Source organism: Pezoporus flaviventris, unplaced genomic scaffold (assembly GCF_033815535.1).
Source record: "Pezoporus flaviventris isolate CSIRO_AGI_PZ_B2104156 unplaced genomic scaffold, CSIRO_AGI_Pfla_v1 ptg000066l, whole genome shotgun sequence".
Classification (NCBI taxonomy): Eukaryota; Metazoa; Chordata; class Aves; order Psittaciformes; family Psittacidae; genus Pezoporus; species Pezoporus flaviventris.
Window position 1 is genome coordinate 2,017,412 of NW_026892614.1, and position 18,684 is coordinate 2,036,095.

General features: G+C 38.2%; 1 protein-coding gene across 4 annotated transcripts in view; it reads left to right on the plus strand.

Moving 5' to 3' along the window:
• Positions 1–1,069: 1,069 nt before the first annotated feature.
• The window catches only part of BTBD9 (BTB domain containing 9), a 184,867-nt gene continuing 167,252 nt past the window's right edge, over positions 1,070–18,684 (plus strand). For 3 of the 4 annotated variants that reach the window (XM_061470924.1, XM_061470922.1, XM_061470923.1), the window contains exons 1-7: positions 1,070–1,190; positions 2,848–3,011; positions 6,908–7,118; positions 8,206–8,569; positions 9,607–9,871; positions 11,570–11,789; positions 15,565–15,684. In XM_061470924.1, the coding sequence (XP_061326908.1) occupies positions 2,930–3,011; positions 6,908–7,118; positions 8,206–8,569; positions 9,607–9,871; positions 11,570–11,789; positions 15,565–15,684 (1,262 nt within the window). In that variant the 5' untranslated portion in view covers positions 1,070–1,190; positions 2,848–2,929. Of the gene's footprint in view, positions 1,191–2,847; positions 3,012–6,907; positions 7,119–7,162; positions 7,513–8,205; positions 8,570–9,606; positions 9,872–11,569; positions 11,790–15,564; positions 15,685–18,684 lie in introns of those variants that run through there. The other variant, XM_061470925.1, reaches the window with a different exon arrangement.

Sequence of the window (18,684 nt, forward strand, 5' to 3'; positions counted from 1 at the left end):
CCAAAGGTTCTCGTTAGTCCTAAAATAAAAGCACTCTAAACATGTTTTCGAGTCTTGGAATGGTCCCTGGGTTTAAGTGCTTGGCTAAGCATAGCCATTGTGATAGATGATGAAGCAATAAAAAGGAAACTAGTAAAAAAACCACTGTCATCTACAAACTAATTACAGCAGTATCATGAAGTGGGCAAGCTATGGGTTTAGGTTGTCTGGTGTTACTTTGTTTTTAAAGTCACTGCTGCTTGCCATACTGAGAACTAATTAACCCTGGTACTACCAGTTACAAAATCCAACAATAAGCTAGTAAAGAAAATCATTAAGTGATTATTCTTTCAGCCTGTACCAGATGTTAAAGATTTTAGCTGTAAAAACTGTTGAAACTCTTCAGTGTTCTTACCGAGTACAGACAATACTATTTTTACTTCTTCCAAGGTAACTCTTCTGCCAGATAGTGTGGAATTATATAGTATGTAGTGCTTTGCCACTGGGAGAGCCTAAATTTAGCGATGTGCAATACAGTAGAAATTAATCTAATGGTCACGCAGAGAGAAGCCCATGTTCTTACAGCCAGTAAGAGGTTCCGTTACTCAGGACAGCAGAATACCCAAGGAATGGCAAGAGTCGGGCAAGCACCACGCTAGGCTTAACCAAAGAAAACGTGCATTTTGAAGGTAGCGGAGCAACAGCAGGTGGGAACGCGGGGAAGGTTAAGTATCAGCTGCTGTTTGAGAAGGGCTGGGGGTACTTCAGCACCGAACAGAGTGCTAAAGTCCCCGCAAGACCCGCTGTTGCCCGAGGCACAGATGCGTGTACGATAGCCACCGGTAGCATCGCGGGCGCACCGCGACTTCACCCCTCGAGTGGAGACGCTCTGCGGGCGTTGCCGCCGCCATGGTCGCTCTCCCGCCTCACCAACCGCATCGCCCCTCCCGCCGGGCTCTCCCCGCAGTCCCGCCGCGAGTGCGGAGCCCCGCCCGGCGGATGCCGCTCTTCTACCAGTCTCCCCTGCTCTGTGGCCGAGCGCCCGTGACCGGCGGAGCACGGTGACGCTGTGAAGGCACAGTACCCGCTCCAGCGGGTGCTGTCGACGTCAGCACGCAGGACGGCTGCCGTTGCTAGGTGACGTCAGCGCGCCGGTTGACGTAGCGACGGCGACGGAGCAGGGGGTGGGGGCCTTGTCGGCGGCGGGGCTGGTGAGTCCGGAGGGGAGGGTCGTTTTTGGTGTGTGGGGGTTGTGTTCCTTCTGCCCTTGTGGAACGAACGGGTCATGTGGCTTCCCCGCCGTGGAGCCGGCGGTGGCTTCCACCGTGCGAGGGCGGGGTGACTAGGGAGCGGGCCGAGGAAGTGCTGCGGGGAGCAACTGAGCTCTCCCGGCGGCGGAGGGGCCGCACCTGAAATGCCTTTCTGTGGAGGCCAGGGTAGGGGGCGGCTGGGCGGGGAGTGCCTTTCGGCTCGGGACGTGGATCTAGGGCCGTGGCGGCCCAGGCCCTGGTTTCCTGGGCGCGACCTTGGGCGAATCGCTCTCTCCCGGCCGCTCTCTCTTCTGTGCTGATGGGGCGATGTCCCTAGTTCACCTACTCACCCACCCCCTTGCCCGCTCGTTCTGGTAGTGTGCTGGGGTTTTGTGGGTTTGGTTGGTTGGTTGGGTTTTTTTTTTTGGTTGGTTTTATTTTGTTTGGGTTTTTAATAGTATTTTGACGCTTTGGTAGTGCACACAATATTTTCACAGGGTCTTAGTACTTAACTACTCTTGCAAGTTGCATACTGCTGTAATTCACTGAAATTCCTTTTGACTTTGAAGAAGCTATCATCAGGCTTAAAAAAAAAACCTCAAACAAGCGCTGTTAACCTGTTAGCAGTATGGCTGTAATCTTGCTTGCCCAGCAGTGTTCTTCGTTTGTGTTATTGTTAAAGCTCAGCACACAGACCCCTCCCAAAGCCCGATGGTGGGACCACTTAGTTCTGTATGTGTGTTAAGATTCCATTTGAGCCAGTTCACAAAGCAGGTGTATTTGGCACGTTTCCTATTACAACTCTAAATCAGGCACTTGAAGTATAGTGTCCTGTTGGGGTCTATTCACTCATTTATAAATAAAAAACAAAAAACAAAAAACAAAAAAGCTGACCAAAGCCACAGGAATTTTCATAAATGGCATTTGATTAGATTTTGATAATACAAGTCAATTTGATAATCTACATCACTTGTAGGAGCAAATATTGATGTATTACATGTTATTCTCCAAAACAAAGAGCTCTTCTTTGCTGGACTGGGATGCGGTTACTTTCCAGTGCATGAAGCTACCTAAAAATATTTTTTTTTATTTTCTTCTCCTGTATTGCTCCTTTAAACATACAGTTTAAAGAAGGTTAGATTGTCTTTTAGGAGAGGATTCATAGATGAAGGTATCATCTGTTTAGTAAATTAAATACAGTTTATTTTTCCTGCTGGCATTTATGATGGGAAGAATAACAATAATTTGTACTTGTTGAGAGAGACTCATTATGTTACCTATGTATTTAAACAAATAAAGCCTCTAAATTCCTGTATTTCCCCACCCTACAGTTTTGTTTTATTGTTTGTAAAATTGAAAGCTTGCACAGGAGAAAGATCTGCAACTGCCTTAAATAAAACCCCACAACCAAAACACAGACAAAATCCCCATATCCTTTAGCTAGAAATTCTAGTGCTATCATTTAATGCTGTGAGGTGTTTTCCCGTAGAATTGTGGGATTTTTTTTAAGAATTTATTTGCACAAAAATTTTAACTGAGAAATACACATCTTGCTCACTTTTGCCATAGGCTACATGTCGCCAGTTTCTCGTGGTAATTATTTCATGCATTGTTTCAGGAAATGATACAGTTGTTGCTGTGCAGCTGGATGTCACTGAATCATGTTTCTATGAGCTTGCTGTTCAATCTGTCTGTTCAGCATGGCAAAGAACCCTAATTTTCAGGAAGCTGGCCATCTGCCTACAGGCTATGTCCACTGTAGATCTTCAGACAGCTTTACTGGTGAGTGGACCAGTGCATTTCCTTGAGATTCTGACTTGAGAGTTTAGTAGTTTAACTGGGTTGTACTGACTGCCTTAATACCTATTTTATGGATGTGTTAATAAACAAGCTGCAGTTAATATATTGTTCTTTGTACCTAGCCAAACTTATTCCTTCTTTGCTGTCAGAGGGATGTATCTCTGAGCAGAACGTGAAACATTAGCACTACAGCACTTAAGTAATGGGAATGTGTTTGAAGATGAGCAGTGCATAACTTTTAACTTTCCATATGCTTTAAGTCGAAACATTTTTGGTACTAAATTATTGTTTAGAATGCTGTATTTGAATGGTGTGGTTATTTATCATTAATGAAAGTTAACATCTGCTTTTCTTTTAACCCTTTCACAACAGAAGGGTTGGAGATGAGACTGAAAAGTTCTGTGAATTTAATTTACTCGATCTTTCATATTCTATGTCTGTAAATTTGTACTACATTGATAATGTTATTTTTTTTTATTGGATAATAAGTGCCAGAACATACTTCCCCCCCCCTTTCTGTAACAGTTTTCACTCATAGTCAACTTTGCTATTGTTATTTAGAAGTACAAAAGAGCTTCTGTAGTGAGGGTTCCGACAAAATCAAAGTATTTACTTGTGTTATACGCTGTGTATGTTGAGATGTTTACTAAAAATTTCTATTTTGTAATATGTCAGCTTATTGTACCAGAACTTAGGAGCACAAAATATTTTTGTATAAAAAGATGTGTATGTCCATTACAAAACCCCCCAAATCACACCCCACCCCCCCCCCCCCCCCAAATATTTGAAACGATGGTAAGTTTTTACAGTAGCTTTACTGTCAAACTTACCATGTTCAAATATATGGTAATAGAAATTATAATTAAAGTAATATTTTGCTGAAATTTATTTGAAGCAAAATGTTATATGAAGGAATGAATTGCAAAATAAAAATAGCCATGTAAGAGAATCTGTATTATCTTGCAAAGTACAAGCTAGATGATGAGGTAATTAAGTCTTTCAAGGGTATGAAATCATACAATTTTTAATTCTAGCAATCGTCTGCTTACTTGCATTTATTTCTAAAGTTTCAATTGGCTTATCAGTTATGTAAACTTTTTTCACTCAGTTTATATGAAAAAAGAGCCCCAACAAATTATTCATGAACAATTTCTTAAATTCTTTTTTCTGCACTTGGTATAAAAACAACTCTTCCATGTTTCATTGAAGCAGCACTGCTTTTCAGAGGAGTCTTTAGTGATAGCCCAGAAGTGGTGAAGGAGGGAGTGACTGAGTGCTGGCCTTTATTGCAGGTCTGGTTTGAGACTTGCTTAGTAAAGATGTCATTGAGGTTTTGCTGTTGTTGCTGCATTTTCTAGATCATGTTCTTATACACTGTAGCATGTTACAGATTACTTACTAAAAATAAATACATCAATCTAAAAACTGGGGCGGGGGGAATGTGTGGTTGTTTTTGAAGCGATGACACATCGTGTAATATTGCGTATTACCTTATGTAATAAATACCATGCCTTGTTTTTCACATGCTCAGTGTTGAAGATGGCCACCAAGAAGCGTGTCTTCCAGTGCGGTCTTAGAAGTGATCTGTAGGCCTTCTGACTTAACAGATGCCTTTTGAGTTTGTTGCAGCTTTAATGGTGCCTCAGACTCACTGAAAAGACTGTTTTATTTATTTCTGTGTCATGAGCAAAGCTGCAGCAGGTGACTCCTGAAGCAGTTAATTAGCTCTGAACATCTCCTGGAAATAGGTTATGGCTCTGGCAAGAGGCTCATAAATGGTCTGGTCTTTTATTCTGAATGTGGTTTAATGTTCTTTGCCAGGAAGAATAAACACCTGTTTTCTCTGAAAGGTGATGTCCTTTGCTGATAGAAAATCCACAATACAGACAAAACTTGCATTGGAAATGTATAGTACTGAACAAGTAAATGGGTTTGAATGCTTCTCCAGTAGTTGCCCGCGGTATTCCAGTGTAGTAGTATTACAATGCTAGTGTTGCCCACAGAAAGTGTGTAAGGTACGTACATGGTTTCATGAAGTCGCTGGTTTCCAGCACTTCATGTCATTCAAGCATATGAAAGGCTCCTCAGCCAGAGGCTTTTAGCCATCCTGTATTCCCAGTGTTCAACGTTTGTGTTTGAATCTGACAATTTATAGTATATTGTACCAGCAATTCGAAGAGCATTAGATATTGAAAAAATTTGTCTTGCATCTTAAATACAGGGGTTTCTAAACTTTTACTTTCATTGTTTTCTGTCATTCAAGGTCTTGATGGTGTCTGTGTCAGTCAAAAAGGACTGATGTCATCGACTTACTAGCACATGTCACCAGTTCAGGCTTTGCACTCTCCTGTACACGGATTCTTGTGTAGAGAGGGAGAAGGAAGTGTTCTTTTGATTTTGTTTATTTATTTACCTGAAATGAAAACAATTTTCCCTTGAACTTTTCACCCTATTGGCACATGTCAATATCCACAGGTCCTGGAAACAAAGTGTGCAGCTGATGTCGTTCCTTTATCTTTAGCATTGTTAGAGTCTGTTCGTTTTATGTAGGCAGTAACTGTTCCTATCTTTTAAAGGTGAGAGTGGATGAAGGAAACAAACAAGTAGAATGTAGAAAAAAAAAAAGAATTAAACAAAATGTGCCTGTACTTTTACAGGTATGAGGTATCATAAATAATCTTCCCTAATTAATAAAAATCAGAACTAGCAGAAGAGAATACAGAGTTGCTTGATAATGTGCATGTAACTTGCACATGGTTGGGTTGCCTCACTATTGTGAATGGAGTTCAGCAACAGTAATTACAGACTTGTAAGGTACTGAAGTCTGGAAGGAGTATGGGGGGGTTGAGATTTGCAGCTGAGTAGGAAATACATCCTTTTGTTTGCTCCTTTGGGATGATAAAAGGTTTTGTGTTTTGAGGGCATTTGAATTTTACTATTGTCTATAAAGGCTCACATAATTATGCTGTGATAAATATTATTGCTAGTATAAATAGGACTGATGTGAGTTAAGTTAATCTTGCTTGTTATGAAGTAGATATTAGGATGTATATTGCATAAATGTGTTCATTGCAGAGTTGTCTTAGCTAATTGTAAATTAACCAGTGCAAATAGAAGAAACAGTCTGTTATTACAAAAACCCATAAAAATTAATGTGCTGTCATTAGCACATGTGTCAGGATAGAAGAATGCCTTTACAGTGTTCTGTGTTCCAGTATCGCTCGTTCCACACTATAATGGCTACATGGGCACACAGCTTCTAAATCAAGGATGGGAGAGAGCCTGAGGAAAGCTGCATTTTTGTTTCCAGTTGCGCTGGGATTTGTATTGCCAATTTAGTAAGCTGTATTTTTCTCGAATCTTATATTCTATTTCTGTCACTTTTTCTAGTGTAGTTTAAAGTTCTTTGGGACTGTGTTTCTACAGTATTTTGATTTTGGGTTGTTTCCAGGTCCTACACAAGTGGAAATAATACTTTCACCCCATGTGCATTTTCTTTTCTTTGGTGGAGTAGAAATGACTAGAAACAGATGCATGTTTTCTTATAATACTTTTTAAGTGTAGCTTAAATATGTGTTCATGTCATGAAAGATTATAATTTGAAAGATTAATGTATTAACCACATGCAGGGTATGACCTCCTCATTTTCCTGCTTCTCATGGTACACCATGATTCTTCAGCACTAAGTATGTGCCTGTTTTGAAAAGTGGCGTTGAGTCCTATTGTAAATGAACCTTCATAGAAAGTCTCTTGGATTAATTTTTCTTGTTATGTATGGTAACTTGCACAGTCGCTTTTTTCGTAATCACAGCTTGATCATAGCAATTTTTTAATATTTGCGCCCTTTAAAATGCTGGTTATTTTCTTTTTCCCTGTAGGCTACCAATATCACCATCCCTCCAAGATGAGTAACAGCCATCCCCTTCGTCCTTACACAGCTGTGGGTGAGATTGACCATGTTCACATTCTGTCAGAGCATATTGGTGCTCTAATGAATGGGGAAGAATACAGTGACGTTACCTTTATTGTAGAAAAGAAACGTTTTCCGGCACACAGAGTGATCCTGGCTGCTAGGTGCCATTATTTCAGGTGAAGTATAGCTTTGTGTCATGCTCACAGGAAATTTTTATGCAGATAAGATAAGCATTGTTTCTCTATGAACTTTTCAGAGTGTAATTGTCTGTCCATTGAGTGTGACCTTTTCTGTGTGAATGTTTCCCAGCACATCAAATCATTGTGTCCAAATATAAAAAGATAAATACCATGTCACAGTGTTATTCTTTTGACCTTCATTAAATTGGATTTTGAAGGTATTTTCACAGGTTCAAGAGAAAAAGAACTTCAGAACAGAAACGTTGTGCTCTAAAGTTGTTTTGATTTTTTTCCGGAGTATGGATAGTGTGCTTCTATGGAATATGCTCAATTAGAAAGTTTAATTTTGATGTGTTGGAATTAAATATTAAAAGGTGTCTGGCCAATACAGGTTAGAATATATATTTTAAAACTAGGAATAGTACTAATCTACCTTTTTAACAGATGGGCATTTTCCGTTCTAAATTTAATTAATAAGATCTTTGTGATAATATTCTTCCAGTTATTTTTGTCAGAGGGATAAGCTAATAATTAAATTGTGAATGCAAATTGTGTTCAACCTGTCCATCATATTTTAAAAAATCATTTTGAGTACTTTGATTTTTCTCAAGATTCAGGATTTCATCAGAGTTGCCGTGTGCTGGGTTTAGAGTTAAGGAACAGATGATCAAGAATCCTGAGATTAGCAAATCTGCCACTGCTGTTATACTGACCAACAAATTGTTTCATTTGCTTTGTGAAAAAATTCTTTTTTTTTGGTTTTCTCTCTTGGTGATAGCACCATATTTTTTAAAAAAAGAAAGGCATGAGAATCATATCTCGATTTCTGCTTTGCAGGCTATTGTTCATAGTGCAGACATAGCAGTTGTGTAGGATGAAAACATGATGCATTAGAATATTATTCTGCAGCTGCTTTCAGAGCAGGGCTGTACTTCAGATGCCAAATATGAGGGGTTTTATTTTGTAAGTTCTTAAACCATATCCTCTTTGTATTGCTTTTGCTCTAAATAGTAATTTATTCCTTTCTACTCTTTGCCTGGCTTATATCAGGTTATAAATTTCTCAAATTTTATCTTCCTTGTAGAGCGTTATTGTATGGTGGAATGAGAGAATCTCAGCCTGAAGCTGAAATTCCTCTTCAGGACACCACCGCAGAAGCATTTACCATGCTGTTGAAATATATTTACACTGGTCGTGCTACACTGCGAGATGAGAAAGAGGAGGTTCTCCTTGACTTCCTCAGCCTAGCACATAAATACGGGTTCCCAGAACTGGAGGATTCAACGTCTGAGTATCTTTGCACAATACTTAATATTCAGAATGTCTGTATGACATTTGATGTTGCCAGTCTTTATTCTCTTCCCAAATTAACTTGTATGTGCTGTATGTTCATGGATAGAAATGCCCAAGAGGTGCTCTCCAGCGAAGGCTTCTTGTCACTTTCTAAGGTACATCTTTCTGTTTGCACATTTTTCCCCAGGAATGTACTTTGATATGTGTACCACTCATGACAAAATACTAATGGGGGCACCAAGTACAAGTATGTATGTTAGTTAAGAGGTCTCATTTTAAATGAGTGAAACTGTGACAGTTAGAAATGTTCAAGCCAAGCTCTAACTTAAAATCCTGGTGATCCACTGAATTTTTTAGGTATTTAATTTTGACCAGTCACTATAGCTAAATATAGTAAATCTGATGGAGTATTCTACCAAGATGGGAGCAGGCAATCTAATCTTGTCACATGCAGCTTGTTAAATCTGAGTTCTGAGAGCATATTATCTAAAGAAATCAGCAAACATTAGTCATCAGGATGCACATACTTTGACATCTTTGGTATAGCCAGTCTTGGTATATATGAGATTTATCCTTTTTTTAGGCAAACTCCTAATTATTCTGCTAGCTAAGTGAAAATCAAGCAGCTGTTCAATTCTTTTTGTTCCCATTTTGCAGTCAGTGGGGTTTCTGCGTGAATAAGAACCACTGAAGTTTTCACCTGGTGATTCTCAGTTGGTACTAAAAGAGGGGAATGTTGGGGAAGGGAGGGAATCCCAAGTAGTTAGAAGTGGTTTAAAAAGGTGATTCCAAGCCACACTTCATTGTTCCCATCAGTGTTGTTATACCACTATAATTTTAAAGGAATCCTTTGAACTATACTATCAAATCTTCAAATCACTTCTTATATTCCAAAGGAAATTTAAAATAGCAACTGAAATTACACTGATTTGAATAGTTTTCCACATTTCAATTCTGACTTATTACAAAACCACAAGGAGAAGTATTACCTATTATTTACATGATAGATCCAGTTATTCTTGCATACGTAACTAAAACAAGCTACAGTTTCAGGTAGTCACTCCATTGGAGATTATTTTTAATAACTACAAGTTAACATACCCATTAATTTTTTCCCTATTTTAATTTCCTTTTTTAAAATAAATTTTATTTCTCTTTTTTTTTTTTGTTTTGTTTTGTTTTTCTTTTCCAGGCTGCTCTTTTAAGTATCGTACTGAGGGACTCATTTGCAGCTCCTGAGAAGGACATTTTCCAAGCTTTGATGAATTGGTGTAAACATAACCCCAAGGAAAACCATGCTGAAATTATGCAAGCAGTACGTTTACCACTAATGAGCCTAACAGAACTACTAAATGTTGTAAGACCTTCTGGATTGTTGTCACCCGATGCCATCCTAGATGCCATTAAGATTCGTTCAGAGAGTCGGGACATGGACCTCAACTACAGGGGCATGTTAAGTGAGTGTTAGGGTTTTTGTGTATTTGGTTGTTTTTTTTCTTATTTAGTGGCTATAGTTCTCTGGAGGATGTGTTTAATTTGTGCTTTGAGGTTTTGTCTATTATTACATGTTTTAAAAGGCTTACATAATGAAATACCTTGTTATGTACCATTCTTGTCATTTCTGTTCCTCGGCATCAGCCAACATATTCTTCTTCGTATTTGCTCAAATAGTATAAACAAGTCTTCCAAAACTGTACTAACGGAAGCCTAAAAAGTGTGAGAAGCCTTTCGTCTGTGCTCTGTTAATTCAACAAGAATATCTAACAACGAGCTTTAGAAAGATACTGTTAGTTTGTTGTCTGTTGTTTGTTGTGTGTTTTTTAAAGAATGTTTGCCTCACAGCAAAGAATAAAGCTAAATGTTCTTTGAGAGCTTGGACTGTAGCCTCAGTCATGCATGATGAGCCCTGAAAATAACTGCTTTCTCAGAACCACATCTCCCCTTTGTTCTGTCTTAGAAGTTACAGACATTAATATTTAAGCATGAGTTTAATATTGGGATATTGAAAAAGTTTGGTCATGCAAGTTTGGACAGTGCAGTAGAAATATTTGACAAAGTTAAATTGTGTTTTCTGTATTCTTTTTCTGCATATTTCTGTCTCAATAAATAATATGCTTCTGATCTCAAAATTCCTAGCTTTCTCTGAATCTGAGATTTTTAGATAATTTAACTTTTGTGTTGTTTTAGTATTGGTTCAGGCTCTTGTGACTTTTTCTGTTTGTGGAGACATTGATGACCACTTGAATTTCATAGTTGTGTATTTGATGTTTTTATGTAGTAGTACTACAGTACAGCTAAAATTGTACCGCTTCAAATTCAGTTCTTCAGATGTTAACATCCTGTTAAAATTCACACTTATGCTGCCAACATGCATGAAGAGTTCATGGGCAGCTTTTTCATCTCTCATCTTTCAGATCATGTTTACTAGGGTCTCTTCTCAAACAAGACTGTTAAAAGCATATTTTTAACAGGGTGGTTCATCAATGTATTGTTTTGTAGTTGGAGTTAGGGATCATTGTCCCCAGGTATCTTGATGGAAGATCTGTTCCTAGGATGTAGCATGTTTATTACTGTGAAATGGTGGCATAAAAAACTTGCTTGAGCATGTTTGTTCAAAGCCCAAGTTGTCCTAAGTTTCCTATTTTGCACAGGTTCGTTTAGCTTTGCAGAGTGCTGGAAGCCCATATAGCTATTAAAATAGCTTGTATAGTTGTACTACTCTGCAAATTTGTGATGCATCCACATCTTGAATATTTAATAGAGTTTTTACTTTCCCTCAAATTAAAAAAAAATAAAATAAGAGACTAAGTAGACCAAAACTTTAAAACCAGGACGAAAGTGATGATTGAATGAGGAAGGTGCAATAGAATTCTAAAAAATCATGAGGAGAACTGAGAACGTAGGTACAACATACTTGTAAATTAGTCACTACTTATTTTTATACCATGAAAGACCATCATTACCAAATGCAGTGGAAGAAGGACAAGTTCTAGAATACCTCTCTTTTTGTATATATTTCTTTTTCCCCTTGAGCATGTGTTTCTGGCCAAGAAAGGATACTGGCAACAATTTTTTGTTCTGACCCAATATGGTTGATGTTCTTATTTGCAGTACAGGAGTGTAAAAATTAAGCAGTTATTTCCTTTTCTTCTTAGTACCAGGGGAGAATATTGCAACAATGAAGTATGGAGCACAAGTTGTAAAAGGGGAGCTGAAGTCTGCTTTGTTAGATGGGGATACTCAGAACTATGATTTGGATCATGGCTTCTCTCGACACCCAATTGATGATGACTGCCGTTCTGGAATTGAAATTAAACTAGGCCAGCCATCAATAATCAACCACATACGAATACTCCTGTGGGACAGAGATAGCCGGTAGGTGCCAAGTAGACATAAAAAGGGAAGGTAATGCATTTTGTACTGTTGATAATATTTCACGTTGATATATTCATTAAATATTTCATAGAAGCAGCATGATACAGTGTTGGAGATGGCAAGTTTTATTTTAAAACAACCTGTTTTTTAAGTGTAGTTTTGGTTACTTACACACCAGTCCATACTTTGTGATACTGAACTACCTCATAATATTTCAGTGAATTTTCTGTGTCTTCACAAAATAAGTTTATATTACCAGTGAAAGCTTACATAACTTAAATTGTTTTAATTGTTTTCTATTTGCCACTTACTTTTCAATGGCTTTTATTTTAGTTCTTAAGCACAAACCAGATTTTTTACATATTTACATTCCAAACATTGAAGGAATGTTCAGACTTTTTCAATATATCAAAATTGCTAAGAAATAACACACTTATAAAAATAATGACAATAGTTCAGAGATGGTAAAATTTATTTAGAATACGAATTACTAACTAACAGTAGTAGTTATTAGAAGCCACTTCATGGTGAAGCATGAACTATCATGGATGCCTCAGCCAATTTATGTTCATCTACTTGAGATTATTCTGGAATGCATAAAGGCTCAAACTATGCCTTTTTGAATAGTATAACAACTATTTAAGTAGGATAATTGCAAGGCTTGTTTTACTTGACAAATTGAATATATTAATTTTATAACTTGCCATGACAAAAATTTTGCAATGTAATTGACAGCTCATGCAGGTATTCATAAGGAATTTTCTAATAAATACAATAAAACAAGCTACTTATCCTTTTAACACATTATTGCCTTTCTGATAAAAGATTCATTTTATATTACTTCCAGACTAACAGTTAAAAATTGCAAATCAGTTGTATTTGTGTTCTTAGCTGTGTTATTTTAGAACAGAGTGTACTAATGTTTTATTGATTTTTTTTTTGTAAATTCAGTATTTTTAAAATATAAATTACAGTTATTAATCATTCAAATCAAACTGCATGATTTTTTAGCTGTTTCAAATAAGTTCTTCTGATCAGTTCAAGTGAAACATGCTTCTCTATTCCTTTTAAGAGGATTGAAAAGTAAAACTTTAAAGATACAAGGACCTACGTGATACAGTATTATGCAACTTATAGAAGATCAACCAATTTTATAAAATTTGAATAAGTATTAGATATTAATAATGTGGAATTCTTTACCAATTTTGAGATAGCTTGTGTTTAGTAAAATGCCCCTCATCTGCAAGGCATAAATCAGCAGCTGCTGAAACTCAGGAAAAAACCTTCTGCTTGGGACAGCTAACTAAAAGAATTATCTGTTGGTTGGTGTCCTACACCATTCTTTGGAAATTTGTAGAACAAACTGTTAGTTTGGGCAGAATATCAGACAAGATGGACCTTTAGAGGTTTTTTGTGTCCTCATAGAATAATGAGGGTATAGTGATTTAGAATCTAGTTTCTGTGTCATCTTGAATTTTTTGGTTTTTGTGCAAAAGTTTACTGTGGGACTTTCTTTTTACTTTCAAGTATAGTATTTGAAATGTCAAGTGTTTTCCCCCAGTAGCTTAATTGTCTTAAGAGCAATGGAAAAGGAAGCATTTGGAGTACTTTGTCCAGTTGTGGGCTCCTCCCTATAAGATACTGACATATTGGAGTGAGTTCAGCAGGACACTGATGATGAGGGCTTGAGCACACAATGTACAATGAGATGCTGAGAGAAATTCCTGTTTTAAGAGGAGAAAGCTTAGAAAGGGAAGTTATTGCTGTCTTTGCCAGTTTAGTGGATGAGTATAGAGAATACAGGGACAGACTCCTCTTACGGATGTGTTCTGAGAGGGCAAAGAGCAATGGACATAAGCAACAAGGTAAATTCCTATTAAATATTAGAAAAAGAATTCATAATGGGGCAGTTGAACTTGGGAAGAGTTTGCCCAGAGAGGTTTTGCATTTCAGCCCTTAGAGGTGTTCTCTTGGCCTTAAGACCAAAACCTTAAGGAACTTTCTCTAAAATTGCCCTCACTTTTGCCAAGAGATCTTTTCCGACCTATGTAATCTTTTCGTCCAAGAATTGCCTACCATTTACCTGCATCTCTCTCATGGGGTACGTGAATACTATTTCCAAAAGAGATGTTTTAGCAACTGTACAAACACATGGTGGCTTCTTGTTGAACATCTTTTTAAACTGCTAATTAATTTTAACTGATGCTCTGGTCTGTTGGATTCTTCAGAATGTACATTCTTAACAGAACCAGGTACAAACTAATAGGTGTGGTTTGTACCTCTAGTTTAGAGGTGTTAATTAACAGATGAAATTTAGATGTAAAAGTGCTAAGGACTCTAGGTGTCCAACTTACCTCTGTGAAAAAGATGCTTTTCCTTAAGAAAGATCCTTAAGGAAAATAAAGGCATAGTGTTGTGTATGATAATGGAATTGTATTTCTGAGACAATTTTTCTTTGCTTGGTACCTTCAGAAACAAAAAAATAGCATGTTGTATATTGGTTACAGATTTACATCACTCTAGCAATGGTGATGTGAGAATCCCTAAGTTCTCACCACACAGAGGACAGACAGTAACTTTTGCATTAAACTACTCATTCTAAAATTCTGGAGCCTAACTTGGTCAAATATGCCTAGGCTAGTAATAATAATGCTGCCAAAACAAGGTGTATTTACATGGGTTTTAAATATTACGCGTCTGGTTGGTGTGAATGTGGAAGCTGATTATGCAGTTGACATCTTAAAGACTGCATTGCCTTTCTAAGTGCACAACTTGGTATTAACAATGTTAAGAATTTTGAAAAATTACCGCTTCAGACATCTACTCCTCTTAAGTAGTTAGCAAAAACCTGGAAATATTAACAAAGACATTGATGTTTAACAAAAAATGTAGATGTAAAACTCTGAAAGAGTAACTCTTAGAAATGAGTGTGAAAGGGGGATAAATGCAAACATGGTGCTGTTGAAATGCCTATGAACTTTGCAGACTAATGCACTGAGAGAAAGAAAATACTCTGAAACACATATTCCACTGTTTGCTGATCCACAAGTGAAGTTGCCACTGCATTTTAAATAGCACTTTTGTAGGTATAATATGAAAATAGCTGTGGCTTTTAAGTTTTAGTTTGAGTTTGTTTTCTCCTAGCAGCAAACAATAAGCTAAACATAATTGATAAGTGAGAGGAAGACACATATTCTATTCGTGATTTTTTTTGTTTTGTTTTTGTTTTAGTTTTTAATGGGGTAATTTGGGATTTTTTAAGGCTTAACAAAGTGTCGTAAACAACTGAAAGAGTCAGAAGAGAAGAACAACATCAATGAGCAAATGATCATAAAGTAACTTTTTTCAAGTGAAGGATTTGAATTTGGGGTTTTGATCTGATAAATGTTTTCTCATTTTTCTTTATTGATATGGCAGTAGCAATAATAACTGTATCACTGGTGTTTTGGATTTATTCCATGCAGAAGGAATACAAATGATTGTTTTTATGACTGAGTTTGAAAGTCTTCATTGCATAGTCTCGTCTAGCTACTGTAGATTGTGAGTGTTAGGATGTTTTAAGTTATTCTGAAAACATCCCTTAACATAAATTGCATGTTAGTTTATTTTCAAAGCTATTTTGAAAACAGGGATTTCTTTTAGATACCTTAGGTGAAGGTCTGTGGATAGGAACAGATAGCCTTCTTTTCAGCACAGCTGGAAATGTAGAAGAAAGTGTAAAATACCTAAAATGTGGCTGCTTGCATTCTAACCAGTGCTTTTTGAAAATCCATAGGTCTTATTCCTACTACATTGAGGTGTCCATGGATGAGTTAGACTGGATTCGGGTTATCGATCACTCTAAATACCTCTGTCGGTCCTGGCAGAACCTGTATTTTCCTGCCCGTGTCTGCAGGTTAGTTCATCACTCTAATGTTGCATAGCTATCGTTAACTAATATGGATGCAAAAATAAGTTGCTGGATTTTGCTACTGTATTATGTATATCTCAAAATGTATGATATACAACTTTCATCAGCCATCTTAAAATAAATGTCTATTTTGATGGACGCTTTTTAAATATAAATATAGGTGATATATTGCAAGCATCCTGTTTCAAAAATCTGGTGCTTCCATGTCTAATTATATTATCTCTTTCTCCTTTCTTTCCTTTTTTTTTCCCCTTCTTTTGAGTCATGCTCACTTTTCCTATTGCAGCTGATGTAGTTATTTCAGTCAGTAGTAAACATAATTACTTGGCTTTCAAAATGTTTAAAATGTGTTTACATACTTGCTATAGAACTTGGAAATGTATTTTAATGTATTTTATATGTTTTCTGCTGTTGTATCAGAAAAGTGGTTTAGGTAGTTGTGAAAGGGGAGAGTTAGGGCTAAAGAGGTTTGGGCAATGCTTTGTGTAAACCAAAGCAGCTAGATGGGTTCAATCATTATTAAGGTGATGATGTCTTTTTACTGTAGGTGCTGGGAATTCTGGAAAAAGGTTATAATCACATTGAACTTGTCTTACCCAGAAACTTAATGAAACTTGTTGATAAAGGCGCCATAATTTGTAGATTCCAAGATATTATCATCATTAGGTTTTGGGTCATAGACCCTAAGAGGAAAAAAAAAATGCCCTGTGTTGTGATAATTATCTTCTGTAGAAACAAACTTTTTATTTGGCACAGCAACACTTCAAATCCCCAAGGAGGGGAAGTGCTTTCTTTTTTCTGAAGAATGGCCTTTGTCTCTGATCTTTACTGCTCTGCAACATGGGCTTGCTGGCAAGCAGTTGTAGTCTGTGTGAAAAGTCTGATGAGTCATGTGTGTGTCTGTCCTCAGATAAATCTATCTCAGCCTTCCTGTCTTTTAGTGAGGTCATACTGAATGTAACTGACTTGAAATTTATCTTTCCTGATACAGACAAATACATTCTCGCCTTTTCCACTTAAGTGTTATGATTCTGATTTTACTCTTTCTGAAATGGTCGGCACTGCCCCTACTTTTTGAGTATATCTGACAAATTTTGTTGCCTATGATAAATCATCTAGCAATGACGAAATGCCTCATGGAGTTTGTGGGTGTGTTTTACGTTTTCTGGAGTTATTTTTTTGTGTGTATGACCTTAACTTGCTGCAAAGTGGATGAATTGTTAGTGAGCACCGCTTTTTTTACTTCCATCATGTTACCAAGAAGATTTGAAGAGGTCTAGGGTGTTATGGTGGGACTTTCCTGAATCTTCTTCCAAAAGGGGAGCTGTTCTTTGGCTCTTACACAGACTTGTCCAAAAGTGTTTTTTCTACTTCAACACCAGTTTATCTGTGTTGTGGCTTCAGCTTAGCCAGTAACTCAGAACCACGTAGCCGCTTGCTCACTCCCTTCCCTTTCTCCCCCCACTCCTGGAAGGATGGGGAGGAGAATCGAAAGAATGTAACTCCCACAGGTTGAGATAAGAGCAGTCCAGTAACTAAGGTATAACACAAACCACTACTGCTGCCACCAGTAATAATAATGATAAGGAAAATAACCAGGGAAGAGAGTACAGTCGCTCACCATCCACCGACCAATACCCAGCCTGACCCCGGCAGTGATCTAACCCTTCCGGGTAACTGTCCTCAGTTTTACATCTTGGGCATGCTGTGGAATGGAATACCTGTTTGGCTAGTTTGGGTCTGATGTCCTGTCTCTGCTTCCTCCTGGCTTCTTGTCCTCCCTGGCATGGCATGAGACTCAAAGTCCTTGGTTGGAGTAAACATTACTTAGCAACAACTAAAACTATCGGCGTTATCAGCGCTGTCTGAAAGTCAAAATTGCACCAGCTACTAAGGAGAAAAATGACTGCTACTGCTGAACCCAGAACAGTATCCACCCCTTATTCCATACCATTCACGTCATGCTCAGAGCCCACATTTTCAATATACCATCACTCTTATGTCATATATATACATCCACATAGAGAGAGAGAGAGGTTGGTCATTCCTTAGTGCGTGGACCAATCCCTGTAAAGCTGCTGAATCCATCTGGTCCATGATGTCTGGCTCCATCTCTTGTAACAGTCTTTCAGAGCAGGAGAGGCTGTGTGCAGTGTTCACCCTCGTGAATAGCCTGGGCAGTAGTGTCCATTTCTGAGTCCACTCCTTGATAATGAGTCCATCCATGTGTTGCATCTCTGCCCTGATGGCCTGAAGTGTCATGGGCCCACTAGGCTCAAAATAATTCACCCTTCCCTTAAGCAGTTTCTGCAACTTGTTGCTGGGGACTCCATCTTCGACGCTTCCAAAGCACTGGAGGGGCCCAGTGGATTAAATGCTTGCCCATACTTTCCCACACACCCTGCCACTCATGACTGTCCGGCCTCGGGGAAAATCTCTTGGTCCTCCTATTCGTCGTCTAATCCTAGACAAGACCCAAACGTGACTCCACTTAACATTCAAGATCAGACGAAATGGTCGTGGATAAAACACACTCTGTATGTGTGCCAACATGGTGATCCCCATCACAATCAGCAGGCAGGTCTCAAGGGTCCCCAAAGGCCGTTAAAAACCTTCAGAACTCTCAAATGATTTTGCTGTACTTGTTGCAGGGGTTGGTGTAGCTGCTGTACTTGAAGCCGGAATAGCTGCGCTGTCTGCTGCGGTCAGAGTTTGAGTAGCTTCTGTACTTGTCGCTAGGGTTGATGTAGGTGCTGTGCTTTGAGTTGGAGTACCTGCGTTGTCTGCTGCGGTCAGAGTTGGAGTAGCTGCTGTACTTGTCGCTAGGGCTGGTGTAGCTGCGCTGTTTGCTGCGGTCAGAGTGAGTAGCTGCTGTACTTGTTGCTGGGGCTGCTGTAGCTGCTGTGCTTGGAGTAGCTGCGTTGTCTGTTGTAGTCAGAGTTTGAGTAGCTTCTGTACTTGTCACTAGGGTGTGTGGGAATGTCT